The 13,649-nt window shown below is 27.6% G+C and overlaps 5 protein-coding genes across 5 annotated transcripts in view; 3 read left to right on the top strand and 2 right to left on the bottom strand.

Moving 5' to 3' along the window:
• Phum_PHUM003790 (uncharacterized protein) overlaps positions 1-741 on the top strand; it is a gene marked incomplete at both ends in the record, with an annotated part of 2,252 nt that extends 1,511 nt beyond the window's left edge. Inside the window, 3 exons of the mRNA XM_002422599.1 lie at positions 121-313; positions 402-537; positions 619-741. Coding sequence (XP_002422644.1) covers positions 121-313; positions 402-537; positions 619-741 — 452 coding nt within the window. The remainder of the gene's footprint in view (positions 1-120; positions 314-401; positions 538-618) is intronic.
• Positions 742-1,615: 874 nt separating this feature from the next.
• Phum_PHUM003780 (uncharacterized protein) lies at positions 1,616-2,229 on the bottom strand (the record flags this gene model as incomplete). Its single annotated transcript, XM_002422598.1, has 2 exons — positions 1,616-1,984; positions 2,056-2,229. The coding sequence occupies 2 exons, from the start codon at positions 2,227-2,229 to the stop codon at positions 1,616-1,618; spliced, it is 543 nt and encodes a 180-aa protein (XP_002422643.1).
• Positions 2,230-2,581: 352 nt separating this feature from the next.
• Positions 2,582-5,749, top strand: Phum_PHUM003770 (uncharacterized protein; the record flags this gene model as incomplete). The annotated part of the gene is made up of 8 exons (XM_002422597.1): positions 2,582-2,665; positions 3,321-3,524; positions 3,595-3,870; positions 3,953-4,473; positions 4,553-4,773; positions 4,861-5,220; positions 5,306-5,381; positions 5,461-5,749. The coding sequence occupies 8 exons, from the start codon at positions 2,582-2,584 to the stop codon at positions 5,747-5,749; spliced, it is 2,031 nt and encodes a 676-aa protein (XP_002422642.1).
• A 511-nt stretch (positions 5,750-6,260) lies between these two features.
• Phum_PHUM003760 (T-complex protein 1 subunit eta, putative) lies at positions 6,261-8,675 on the bottom strand (the record flags this gene model as incomplete). Its single annotated transcript, XM_002422596.1, has 5 exons — positions 6,261-6,484; positions 6,580-7,372; positions 7,453-7,803; positions 7,890-8,150; positions 8,673-8,675. 5 exons carry the CDS (start codon positions 8,673-8,675, stop codon positions 6,261-6,263), a joined length of 1,632 nt encoding a protein of 543 aa, XP_002422641.1.
• A 405-nt stretch (positions 8,676-9,080) lies between these two features.
• Positions 9,081-13,275, top strand: Phum_PHUM003750 (Insulin-degRading enzyme, putative; the record flags this gene model as incomplete). The annotated part of the gene is made up of 13 exons (XM_002422595.1): positions 9,081-9,178; positions 9,324-9,521; positions 9,619-9,816; positions 9,901-10,396; positions 10,487-10,687; positions 10,779-11,020; positions 11,124-11,226; positions 11,312-11,407; positions 11,477-11,737; positions 11,816-11,926; positions 12,019-12,343; positions 12,414-13,069; positions 13,165-13,275. The coding sequence occupies 13 exons, from the start codon at positions 9,081-9,083 to the stop codon at positions 13,273-13,275; spliced, it is 3,096 nt and encodes a 1,031-aa protein (XP_002422640.1).
• Positions 13,276-13,649: the final 374 nt, after the last annotated feature.

Below are 13,649 nucleotides of genomic sequence, written 5' to 3'. Positions count from 1 at the left end.
ACCTTTATATCATGGTTACATTAGTACTGCTCATTGTGTTATAGGTAAAAACTAACAATTATTTTTGTCGTTATTCCTTTAACTTCTCTTCAAGTGATATTCATTATATTTTATTTTCAGGTGCTATTTGTACATACCTAGTTGGATTTTTAAAACTTAGATGGGACATTTATGGCGAATTAGTTCTTGCTGTTTGTTCTATTGTTCAGGGAACATTAATTTTACAAAGTACACATGTTGATGCTTTAATAACTAATTATATATTATTTATTGCTTTTCGTGCTGTGTATCAGTCTTCCAATACTATTGCTTCGTGAGTTGACAAATAATTCTATTAATTAAAATTGATATACATAATTTATTTTAAAAAAAAAAACATAATAATTTCATGTTATTTGTAGATCTGAAATTGCCAAACATATTCATTCAGAAAGTTATGCATTAGTTTTCGGTTTAAATACATTTGTCGCATTATTAGGACAAACAATATTAACTGTTTTAGTTATAGACTATTTAAAAATGAATATTAAGACTCAAGTAAGTGAATAATTTTATTTATTTATTTTAAAAAAAACTAATTATTTTGTTAAAATTAACCGTTTTTTTTTTCTGTTTTAGTTTTTTATTTACGGTAGTTATTATATAGTTATTGGAATCGCATTTGCTTTGTCCGGTGTTTTTTCTATATTTAAATATTGTAAATCAAAATTAACGAAAAAATCATCGAGTGGTGATATATGATATTTATATTAATTTCTCATGTGGGTTTAAAAAACTATAAAGAATGCCAACTCAGTATGTAACCAAATTCCTCAAATCAATTTATTTCAATTCATGTACTGGTCATTTATTATTATTATCATCATTTTTTTTTACTTTAATATATATATATATTATTTTATACTGTAATTTTTAAGTAATGAATCACGATATAATGCATACAATTTACAAGAAAAAAAAAATAGTTTTATATAAATTTTTTTAAAGAAGAAAAAAAGAAGAAAAAATTAGTTTATAATTGAAATTTATTTTACCTAGTCAATTTGTTAAGGTAGTGTAAATTTAAATAAATATTATTTTTTTTAATTTAGTAGCTCAAGTCAAACAAATTAAAAGAAATTTTTTTTATTATATATATATATATAAATAAATAAATATATAAATAGATATTTTTGTGAATAATATAATTTTTAAATAATATTTTATCTAAATAAAAATTAATTATTTTACTAATGAATTTTTTTTTTCTCTGTGTTAATTTCCCTTTTTTCCCCATCTTTAATTTTATAATTATCGATATTTTTAAATAAGTTTGTTGCGATAGTCATATTCGAATGGTAAGTTAGTAATTGGTATTAAATTATAGCTCTTTTTATTTAAAATGATATAAAGGTTGATGTACTCATGAAAAAATATTAAACAAAGTTATTTTTCTATTGTATTGTAGTATTTTCAAACATAAACAAAAATTATTTTAATTGCTACTTACATATATTAACAGTAGTTATTAACAAAAAAATAAAAAAATAGAACTAAAAATTAAAGTTTTCTTTGGCACTTTTTACTATAATTAAATTAATGATTATAAGGATTTTATTAATGTAAAAAAAAAGACTTATTCGCTATTATCAGAAAGATTTAAATCTATATCATTTTTAAATATTTCATACATTATATTCCATATTCCTAATTTTTTTAACAATGTCCTACTATCATACTCTTCTTGCCTGTTCATTAATATATTATTCAAATGTAAAAATGCATTTTTACATCCTATTTTCCACTGTTCTATTAAATTTTCTAAATCTCTACAATTTACAGTTTTATTTTCTACATCTTTGAGAATTTTTTCTTTTTCTTCGATTCTTTTTCGAACTGCAACAATTTCTTTTTCAAAATCTAAATTTTCCTCAGTCTGGCTACAGTTAATCTCATTTTTAATTATTTTTGTTGTTTTGTCTTCTTCATTCAACTTTTCATCAGTCTGTAATAATATTATAAAAGTACAATGAATAAAGAAAGGTGTGAAAATGATTACTTTTATTATATATTTACATCGACAGTTTTTTTAATTGGCGTGTTTGAGGAATTCTTATCTAAAATTTGAATTTTAGTTTCACAGCTTAAAACAGAAGTACTTTTTCTTTTTCGGCTTAATCCTAATCTCTTTATTGGTGTTCGAACCGTTAAAATTGGTGAATTTAAAGACGTTGCAAGATCTTTTTGCATAATGAATGAATAAAAAATAAAAAATAAATTTTTATCGCCCTAAAAAATATACTCCTAAATACCTACTGAAAAAAATTTTTTTTCTTTTAAGGTATAACTTAGTCAAATTTATTGTGTAAATAAATTTTAAATTCTTCTTAAATAACGTTATCCTACGTTTAACAAATTATGAAATTAAAAAACAATGTCGTGGTAGCAGAAAGGAAAAAATTTTTCACGTCCATGGTTAAGGTATTTGTATAATCAACCCTGCGTTTGTATGGTTATAACTTTATTATAGAAACAGAATGAATTTTATTTTAAGTGTTTAAAAGTTTTAAAAAAAACAAAACAGTTTTAGTTTTTATACAAAATGGCTTATCGAATGCATAGTGGTTCAGGGTCTAAAAAGCAATTGAAAGAAAAAGTCGTTCAAATTTACGAATCCTTCTTTAAGGTGCGTTTTTATTCTAATCAAACTTTATCTATTTCTGATCAAAAAAAAAAAAAGTATCAGCTGTTATACATTTTTTAAACTGAAAAAAGATGTTTTTATTCTGTAATGAACTAAAAAAAAAAAATTAAACTTTGTTTAATATCCCAAAATATTTCAATTTCACAGCACAGTAATTATTTATTTCTGAAATTAATTTTTTTTTTTTTTTTTTTTTCATTTTATTGATGTTAATTCAATAAAAGATATGATACGTCATTTACTGTTTTATTAGTTTATCATAGAAATTAATTTGTAATGTGATGTTTTATGAAAAAAAAAAAAAAATAATAATTAACTGTTTTTAACTGATAGATAAATGTACTTAAGTAACCATATTTTGATGTAATTAACTAAATGCAAATTTTACAATAATAAAATTTTGTGTAAATTTAAATTTCACTACAAGGTTAAATATATGAATTGTTTAAAAACAGATAATAAAAAAAAACCTTCATCCAATAAATCCATTAAAAAGTTAAAATGTAAAATTTATTTTCGATATTTTTCAATTTTAATGCCATGTAAATATCAAATGAAAATTTAGAGTATGAAAAAACAATTTTTTAAGTTTTTTAATTTAAAATAAATGTAATTTTTTTTTTTTTTTGTTTTCTAGGGAGAAGATTTAACTATTAACAATCCAAATTTTTGGGATGAATTATTTTTATTAAAACCTAAAATAAATCAGTTGGAAATTGAAATATTAAAATTGACAGCTTCCGATTTACTAAGTTTAAAAGATAGTATAAATAAATTATTTTGTCACTGTGTAGAAAATTTAGGTCACGAGCATCACATTAGAGTAGTTTATGCATTACAGGTAATTAATTAAATAATAATAATAATAATTTTAAATTCAAAAATAATTAGTTTTATTAATAATTTTCCAGACGCTATGTTGCTTAATAGATACAATATTTAAAAAATCATCCAGTGATTATCCCTTTGATGTAATTGATAATTTAATCGGATTTGATGTGGCTCAGCACAGAGTCAAACAGTTATTAGATCACATGACCCACTTTTTAACTGGGGAATATCCTGATAGTTTCAAGTCGCTTTGTTTAAAACTATTACTAATATTAGTTACTACTTCGGAAAATGTCAGTCAAAACACTCTTTTAGAATATATGATGATCACAAGTATATTTGAACCGTTAATACAGGTATAATTTTAAAATTATATTTACTGGAAAAAAAAAAAATCATGTTTGTTTGACATATTTAAATAATTTTTTTTTTTTCCAGTTGTTGAAAATACCATCGAGTAGAATTCAACATGGACATGATGCTGTACTAATTTTAACACTTTTGGCAAACTATAGAAAACACGAAGCTGCTAATCCATACATTGTTAAATTATCAATTTTAGATGATGAATTAGCTTTAAATGGTTACAGTCAAGTAATCACACTGTCGTTGACTGAATTTTGTCGACATTTTATTTCTCAACATGCCGAACCGCAAAATGCTGGCTGGTTGTCTTCCATTACAAACATTGTCGGAAACATGTTTGTGTCCGAAGATGGTATAATGAGAATACAACAAATCAGGGCGAAAAATCCCGTGTTGATGGCTCTTTACGAAGCTGTTCATTTAAATAGAAATTTTATAACTGTTTTGGGACACACTCAAACGGATTCCAGCGCTCCTCCTTCACCGAGCAATACCTTAAATTCATCATCACCGACTCCGGATTTATCAAATTCTCCAGCTGGTCCAATAATGAGTCAACCTTCTAACTTGCTCGTTACTTTTTTCCAATACTGGTGAGTTCATTGACAGACTTTAAAAGTAGTGCAATGGTTTTCAAATCTAAAATTTAAAATAAATTTTTATTAATTTTAGTTCGATCGTGATGCAAGATACAAAAACAGAAGCAAGCGTCAATCATGTTAAATTATGTTTCTTAATACTAACCTGCGTGTCTGAGGATCAATATGCTAATTCTCTAATGCACGATGTTAATTTAGTTTTTAAAGTACAATTGCAAAGGCTACCCATGAGGCATAGAAAATTAGCTCCGGATAAATTATCACCTTCTCAGCCTCTCGCCTCAACTCTTTTAGGTCACCATTATTATTATTATTTTTTCTGTAATTCCGAAAAAATTATGAAATATATATATATTAAAATGACGAATCATTTTTTTGTAGATCTCCTCGTGGAATTTATAATGTCACACATGATGAAAAAACTACCGTTGGAATTATACCTTCTAAGCGTCGGAGTCATACATAGATTATTATGCTTTCAAAAGAGGTGCAGGGTTCGATTGAGTTACCATTGGAAAGAATTATGGACGGCATTGATAACATTTTTAAAATTTTTACTCGCCAACGAAAATCATTTAGCTAAAAAAATGAATATATTTAATTTAGCAATACAAATAATAAATATATTTAATTTGTTTATTACTTACGGTGACACGTTCCTTCCATCGGCTGCTAGCTACGACGAATTGTATTATGAAATAATAAGAATGCATCAAGTATTCGATAATTTATATTCGATGGGTGAATTATCATTTTCAAATCGATTATTAATTTTTATTATCACATTTTAATAATTAAAAAAAAAACCGTTATTATTTGATTTCAGCATTAAGATATTCAACCATTTCCGTCGATTACAGAGAACACGCCATGAAATTGACAAATTGTCTCGTTAACATAAGGTAAATAAATATTTATATATAAAACCGAGAGAAAAAAAATGTCTTCACGAGTATAATTAATTAATTATGTTTTTTAAAGAGCAATTATTAATCACTTTTCACCGAAAATCGAATCTTGGTTAACTTCGCAATCATTATCGACACCCTCGGAAGATCAAATATTGGAAGTTGTTAGAAAAAATTACGATAGTCTAACGTTAAAATTACAAGATAGCCTTGATCAATTTGAAAGATATTCGGAAAAACCTCGACATTCGGCATTTTTTACATCGATGATGAGAGGAGTCGTTAACGATACTAAACTTAATATAAATTATGCAACGTTGGATTTACAAGTAATATTGCAAGATTTTTCTACCATAAGTTAACTATTGATAAATGATAAATTTAATAAAAAAATAAATAAATAAATAAATAAATTGGGTACGAATATGTGTTCATTTAATATTTCATATTTTATCGTGAAAAGACTGCTATATGAACGATTATTATTATGTCTGCTTTTTAAATTGATCTATGAGAATTTTAAAAAAATATTTAACGTGAAATATATATATAATTCAACAAAAAAAAAAAAAATTTTTTATTTACTGTATCTGATATTAATAATAATAATAATAAAAATAATAAAATTTTTTTAACAAGAGAAAAATTATTAAAGTTTATTGATATTAAATTGTTGTTGTTGTTGTTGTTATTATTAGGTCAAATAAACTATTTTAATAAATTAGCTTTTTTTTTTTTTTTTTTTTTTTTTGTTTAGTAGATATTTCAAATAATTAGGAATGAAAGAAAAAAAAAAAAAAAGAAAAAATTTTTTTTTGTTTTTTTTTTGGTTAGAAATAAGTTAGTTTTTTGTTGTGTTGAATGAAATAATATTTAATATGGACGGCCTCTTCCTCTTCCCATTGGTAGTGCCGATGGTGCATCTCCTCCACCCGATTTTACATTTTTTATAGTTTCGTCAACGGAAAGAATGAGGCAGGCCGCTTCGCTGGCTGCTGTTATTGCATTTATTTTAACCACGGCCGGTTCCCAAACGCATTGTTCAAAATTATCAGAAATGTCTTCTTTATTTATGTCGACGCCGTACCACGTAAAACCTGGAAAACGCGAATCAACAAGGTAAAAATATACACAATTTAAAAACGGAAAGTAATGACGAGAGGAAAATTTGTTTTTTTTTTTTTTGGGGTACCTTGAGCGTGTTTTTGCCTCAACCTGTTGAGAATATTAGTCGCATCGAAACCTGCATTGTCCGCCAACTGTCTGGGAATTATTTCCAGTGCTTTAGCAATTCCAGAAATTATCAATTGTTCTTTTCCCGCAATGGTTCTCGAATAATCCCTTAATATTTTGCTCAGTTCCATTTCTATCGCTCCACCTCCTGCCACGACGGCATCGTTCTTTATTGTTCTTCGAACGATCATTATAGCATCATGAAGTGATCTTTCCGTTTCTTCTAAAAACTGTTCCGCTCCTCCTCTTAATACGATTGTACAGGCTTTGGCATTTTGACATCCCGTAAAGAAATTAAATCGCTCCCCGCCAATTTGTTTCTCTTCGAATTTTTCACATTTTCCCAATACGGATTCATTTAAATCATAAGCTGTGGCCATTATGGCACCTCCGCAAGCTTTCATGGTTCTTTTTAAATCTTCTTCATCGACACGTCCGGCGCAAAACATGTCTCTATCGGCAAAATACTGAGTAGCAACATCTCCAACGGGTAATTTTGAAAGCACTATCTGAGCTCCACTTTTATGAATGAGTTCTAATTTATCATATAAAATTTGCCATTCAGCATCGACTACTTTTTGATATTCAGAAACAGAATCAACTCTTACTTCTGCATTAGTTCTTTCCGCTTTTAATTCGAGCTCAATATTCAATAAAGCTATCTTAGGGTTTTTATAAGTTTTAGGTTGCATTTCGAAACCGGCATAGGAAAATGTTTTTTTGAAAGCAACTCCTTGGGTTAAAAGAGAGTCCTAAAAGCAATGGCAACTCATTTGTTAATTAACGAGTAGAAAAAAAAAAAAAAGAAAAATTAATAAAAAATTTAACTTACTTCAAGAGCACCACCAGTTACTTTTTTAATACCAATCATGTTTAAAGGCAAAAGTTCATCAAGGGATAATACTGCATTAACAACCATGTTTGCAAAAAAATCCTTCTGCTGATGAATAAGTTTAGAACTCAATGCAGTGGATGCACATTTCTCAAGAAGTCCTCTTTGTTCGTTGGGTTTTGATTTTTCAACATTTTGTGCCAAGGCTTTAATTTTTTCCACAGCCAATTGAGTGGCTTTCCTTAATGATTTTATTATTATTCGAGGATGAACTCCTTCTTCAATGAAAGGTTTAACTTGTTTTAAAAATTCTCCTGTTAGCAATACTACACTTGTGGTACCATCACCAACCTTTAACACAAGAACAATAAAAATAATTAAAATTTAATTAGAAGTGTTGCAAAAAAAAAAAAAAAAAAAAAAAAACATTTATTCACCTCTGCATCTTGCGATTTAGCAATATCGACTAAAGTTTTAGCAGCAGGATGAACAATATCCAATAATTTCATGATTGTGGCCCCATCATTTGATATTGTAGCTTTACCATCATTTCCTACAATTAATTTGTCCATACCTCTAGGACCCAAAGTTGTCCTTACAGCTTCAACTACAGCTTGGCAGGCATTTATGTTAGACACAACTTGAGCAACTCCTTGAGAGTTCTCAGTTCCCTCTTTCAGCAGAATTATCTGTGGTTGCTGGGACAAAAATAATTGCAATAAAATTTTTAAGTAATATATGTCATCTTTTTTTTGTTTGCAACAAAAAAATTAATAAATTTTATTAAAATAATCTTTTAATAAGTGTCATGTGCAGGAAACCAAAATTAATTCATTCATGAATTGAGTGGGGTATGACTAATAGATCTTACACAATCAGGTTGTAAATGACCGGTTAATTTTAATAAGACTTTCGAGAGAAAAATCCAAAATAGTACATTTAATAAAATAACAATTATTCGATTATATGTCGTATAATAAGCCTAATTAATATTATTATTGGTCCAAAAATATTTAATTATCTTAATCATGTAGAAAATAATAATTTTTTTTTACTTAAATATCAAAACAAAAAGAAGACAAAAGAAAATTAATTCGCCGGCATTTAATAAAATTATTACTTCGCAAAATAATTATTAAGATAATTTAACATAATTTACGTTAATAAAAATGTCTCTAAATTAAAGGATGGTTTTTAAAAAATATGATAAAATTTCTTACCATTTTTATTAATGTAATTCCACTATCCGTAAAAATACAGTAATCTTAGAGACTAAAAACAAATGATTGTTTATACTAGTGACACGCCGTCGTGGCTTTATATAAAACTATTTTTATTAATTTTGAAATTTGACTTTTAAACTTTTAAAATTAACAAATTTCAAATACAACTCACTGAAAATTTAAAAAAAAAATATATTTTTTAGTTGTTTTGTCTGATAACGTCTTGAGTTTAGTAATAATTGTAAATTTTTAGTGTTCGTGGTAGCAGAATACTCTTTTAAATTTTCAGTTTGTTTTTAAAATTAAATACCTAATTTTTATTTTTAAGAAATAAAACAACTTTATCAAAGTGCAAATAAAATATTTAGAAAGACTAAATTTTTCTTCATTTCAAATTATTTTTAAATGACTTTAGTGGGGCGCTTACTTTGTAAAACTACTAAGAGGTGTGCCATAAAGTTTTCTCCAAGATTTTCTTTGCTCGGTAAAATCTTAACTGTCAGGTAGGTATGTCTTTTTTGTACGACACAATGCCTAAAAATTATGAGTAATGATGACGACGTGAATTTCATATATGTAGCCAATAATTATTATTTGTGCCATTCAGTTTAGTTTAATAAATTAAAAAAAAAATTTTATTTTGAATAGTTTTAGTACTGTTAGGTATTTGAAACCGAGTATGAGTGAAAATAGTGGTGCAGTTAAATGTGTCAATGGTATTATTAAATCACCGGAAGACAAAAGATGTTACAGAGGGTTGGAATTGGATAATAAGCTGAAAATTTTGCTAATTAGTGACTCTGATACAGAAAAAGCTGCTGCTGCTCTCACTGTGCATGTTGGCAAGTTAATTGACAAAAATAAATAAGCAATTAATTGTTTGTATAATTATGTGTAAGTAATTTCTACAAAATGTAATGTTTTTATTGATAGGATCTCTAAGCGATCCATTAGAACTACCCGGATTGGCTCATTTTTGCGAGCATATGCTTTTTTTGGGAACGAAAAAATTTCCTGTTGAAAATGACTACAGTAAATTTATATCTAAACATGGAGGTTCTTATAATGCTGTTACTGCTCATGATCACACCACCTACTATTTTGATGTACTACCAGAACACATTGAAGGTGCTTTAGATAGGTATTTTGTAAAATTCAAATTTAAAATCCAACCTGATAACTTTTTATCAATATAAAATTCACTAAAATATTTTTTTAATCGTAGGTTTTCCCAGTTTTTTTTAGAACCTCTTTTTAATGCTGATGCCACCGAAAGGGAAATTCAAGCTGTTAATTCAGAGTTTGAAAAAAATTTACCCAGTGATGCATGGAGATTTTTACAATTAGACAAACACTTGTCCAAAGAATCACATCCATATAATAGATTTACAATAGGAAATTTGAAAACTTTAAGCACAACTCCGAAGGAAAATGGAATCGATATAAGAAATGAATTATTAAAATTTCATGACAAATGGTACTCGGCTAATTTAATGACTCTTGTCGTTTTGGGAAAAGAAAGTTTAGATGATTTGGAAAAATTAAGTAAATCATTATTCACAAATGTGAAGAATAATAATGTTGAAAAACCAGAATGGAAAGAACATCCTTTCGCTACTGAACACCTACAAATAAAAGGTTATGTTGTACCTGTGAAAGATATAAGAAGTATAAAAATTTGTTTTCCTGCACCCGATTACCACGAACATTATAAATCAAGCGTAAGAATTTTTCATAGCAAATGTTATAATTAGTTAATGCATAATAAGGACTTATTTTTTATTTTAAATTTTTTTTTTTTTTTTTTTCAGCCTTTTAACTATATATCACATTTGATTGGACATGAAGGACCAGGTAGTTTATTGTCTGCTTTAAAAGAAAGAGGTTGGTGTAATAAACTATCGAGTGGTTACGACAATGGGATTAGAGGTTTTGCATTTTATTTAATAGAAGCAGATTTAACAAATGATGGAATGGAACATATTGATGACATATTAGAATTAGTATTCCAGGTTTGAATTTCTAAAACCTTATTTTATGTTTTTTTTCCATCAAGTCAAATTTCAATGACTTTTAATTATCCTTTTTAATCTTTTTTTTTAGTATTTAAACATGCTTAAAAAAGAGGGACCCAAGCAATGGATTTTTGAAGAAATTCAACAATTGCAAAAAAATAAATTTAGATTTAAAGGAAAAGAAGGTCCGATAGGTTATGCAGCAACATTATCTCAACTACTCCCTAATTATCCAATGGAAGAAGTACTTTGCGGACCGTATTTTCTGGAAGAATGGAATCCAGATTTAATAAATGTTGCTCTCGGTTATTTAGAACCTAAATATTGCAGGTGAATTCAAAAGAGATCATCAAACTTCTATTTTTCTTTAAAAAATAAACTTCGTAATTTAACTTTTCCCCCCCCCCCCCAAATTATTTTCTCTTATTATCAGGATAGCTTTAATCGCTCAGGCTTATGACAAAATGGCTGATAAAATCGAACCTTGGTTTGGAGCAAAATATACGGTTGAAAAAATTCCACCTTCTACAATTCAAGTAAGTTATAATTATTTATCAATTGCCAAATATATATATATGAATTACGTCACTTTTATTATTATTATTATTATTTCGTTTTTAGAAATGGGAAAATTGCGGATTTGATAATGCTCTCCAGTTACCAAAACCGAATGAATTCATACCGTCTAATTTTAATATTTATCCGCTGGAAGACGAGGTAATGAAATTTTAATTATATATTAAATCAATTATTATTATTTTTCCAACGGTTTCCATTTAATTCCAGTCCGCGTCTTCGCCACATCCCGCCATAATTGTCGATACTCCGACGACGAGAGTTTGGTACAAGCAAGACGATGAATTTTTATTACCAAAAGCAAATTTAAAATTTGAATTTATAAGTCCTCTTGCTTATTTGGATCCACTCAATTGCACCATGACTTATTTATTTGTGGAATTGTTGAAAGATTCTCTCGCCGAATACGATTACGATGCCGCCATTGCCGGATTAAAATGGAAAATTCTCAACACGGAATACGGTTTGATGGTAATAATTAACGTTTATTTCGACAAAAAAATTTCCAAACAATAATAATAATAATAATAAAATATTTGTTATGGATAGCTCACCATAGCCGGATACAATGACAAACAAGTTTTATTACTGGATAAAATCCTGGAGAAAATAACAACATTTAAAATCAATGCAAATCGATTTAAATACATAAAAGAAAATGTAAGTTCCGGATAATGTGATTTGATTTCATCCCGAACGGGGTTGTTATAAAGAAGGGATTCCCTTCCCCCCCCCTTTTCTTACCATTTCAGTACGTGAGAGCTTTGAAAAATTTCCAAGCTCAACAACCCTACAGTCAAGCGGCCTACTATTTGTCAATTCTATTACAAGAACACGCTTGGACGAAAGATGAATTACTCAAAAGCACGGAATATTTAACGATAGAAAGATTATCCGAGTTCATACCGCAATTGTTGGCAAAACTTCACATTGAATTTCTCATACACGGAAACGTGAACAGGGACGGAGTAAGGAAAATAATCGAAACCGTCGATAAAAGATTACAATGCGATTCGACATTGCTACCCGTTTTACCGAGGCAACTTTTAAGAACTCGAGAAGTTCAATTGGTCGACGGTTAGTTGATCAAATTCCAGAAAAAAATTAATTTTTTAATTATTAACGGGATAAAATTATTATTTTTCAGGTTCGAATTTCAAATACGAAACTACGAATCCATTTTTCAACAGTTCCTGTACGGAAACCTATTATCAATGCGACGTTTTATCAACGAAAAATAACATGTTGATGGAATTATTGATACAAATAATAAAAGATCCATGTTTTAACATTCTTCGTACGAAAGAACAATTGGGTTACGTCGTTTTCAGCGCGGTCAAACGTTCGAATTGCGCACAGGGATTACAAATAATCGTACAATCGAATCGTCATCCGAAATACGTCGATCAAAGAATCGAAGCTTTTTTAATACAATTTCGAAACCTGGTGGAAGAAATGACGGAAAAAGAATTTGAAAGTCATAAGGAATCATTGGCGACTTTACTCCTTGAAAAACCTAAAAAATTATCCGTTTTAACATTGAAATTTTGGGCGGAAATTGTTTCGCAACAGTATCATTTCAATAGATCCGAAGTCGAAGTTTCTCATCTCAGAACGATAACCAAAAATGATTTGTTGGCTTTTTTCGATCAATTTATTAAATACGGTGCGGATCACAGGAGGAAATTGTCCGTGTACGTTTTGGCTCTCGGTGAAGGAGGAGCCGGAAACGAACCGGAACCGGATGAAGTTGCGTTGTCGTCATCACAAGAAGGTTTACCATCTCCTCCGCCCTTTATTCCCGTAAATTTTTTTTTTTTTTTTTCTTCTTTTGATTAAAATTCAAAAACAACGAAAATCATTTTTCAATTTTTTTTTCTCTTTTTTTCTTTTTCCAGCCCTCGAAAATCGAAGATATAACAAAATTCAAAAGCAGTCACGGTTTATATCCATTGACTCAACCATATATAAACATAGCGTCGGGAGGAGCAACTAAATCTAAGTTATAAGTAATAATAATAATAATAATAATAATAATAATAATAATAATCATGTTTGTGAATCTAATCGAAATCGAAATCAGAAAAATACGTCACAAATTAATATTTTTTACTATTTATTTACTTACGGAAAATAAATTTTAAACTTTTTGATTTGTATTAATCACAATAATAATAATAATAATAATAAATTTTTTTTAAAAAAATATATTGATAATAATATTATTATTATTTTTGAGAGAAATTTTCCTTTTTTTTTAATTTCAAAAAAAAACTATTTCATTAATATTATTATTATTATTATTATAATGCCATCAACTAAATCTCTTTTTCTTTTTCTTCTAGTTAATAAAAAACAAAAAAGTCTCCTTAAGTGTAAAAAA

This window comes from Pediculus humanus, genomic scaffold, assembly GCF_000006295.1.
Source record: "Pediculus humanus corporis 1103172107363 genomic scaffold, whole genome shotgun sequence".
Taxonomy (NCBI): Eukaryota; Metazoa; Arthropoda; class Insecta; order Psocodea; family Pediculidae; genus Pediculus; species Pediculus humanus.
Note: the sequence above shows the minus strand (reverse complement) of the source record. Positions and strands in the feature narration are given on the sequence as shown.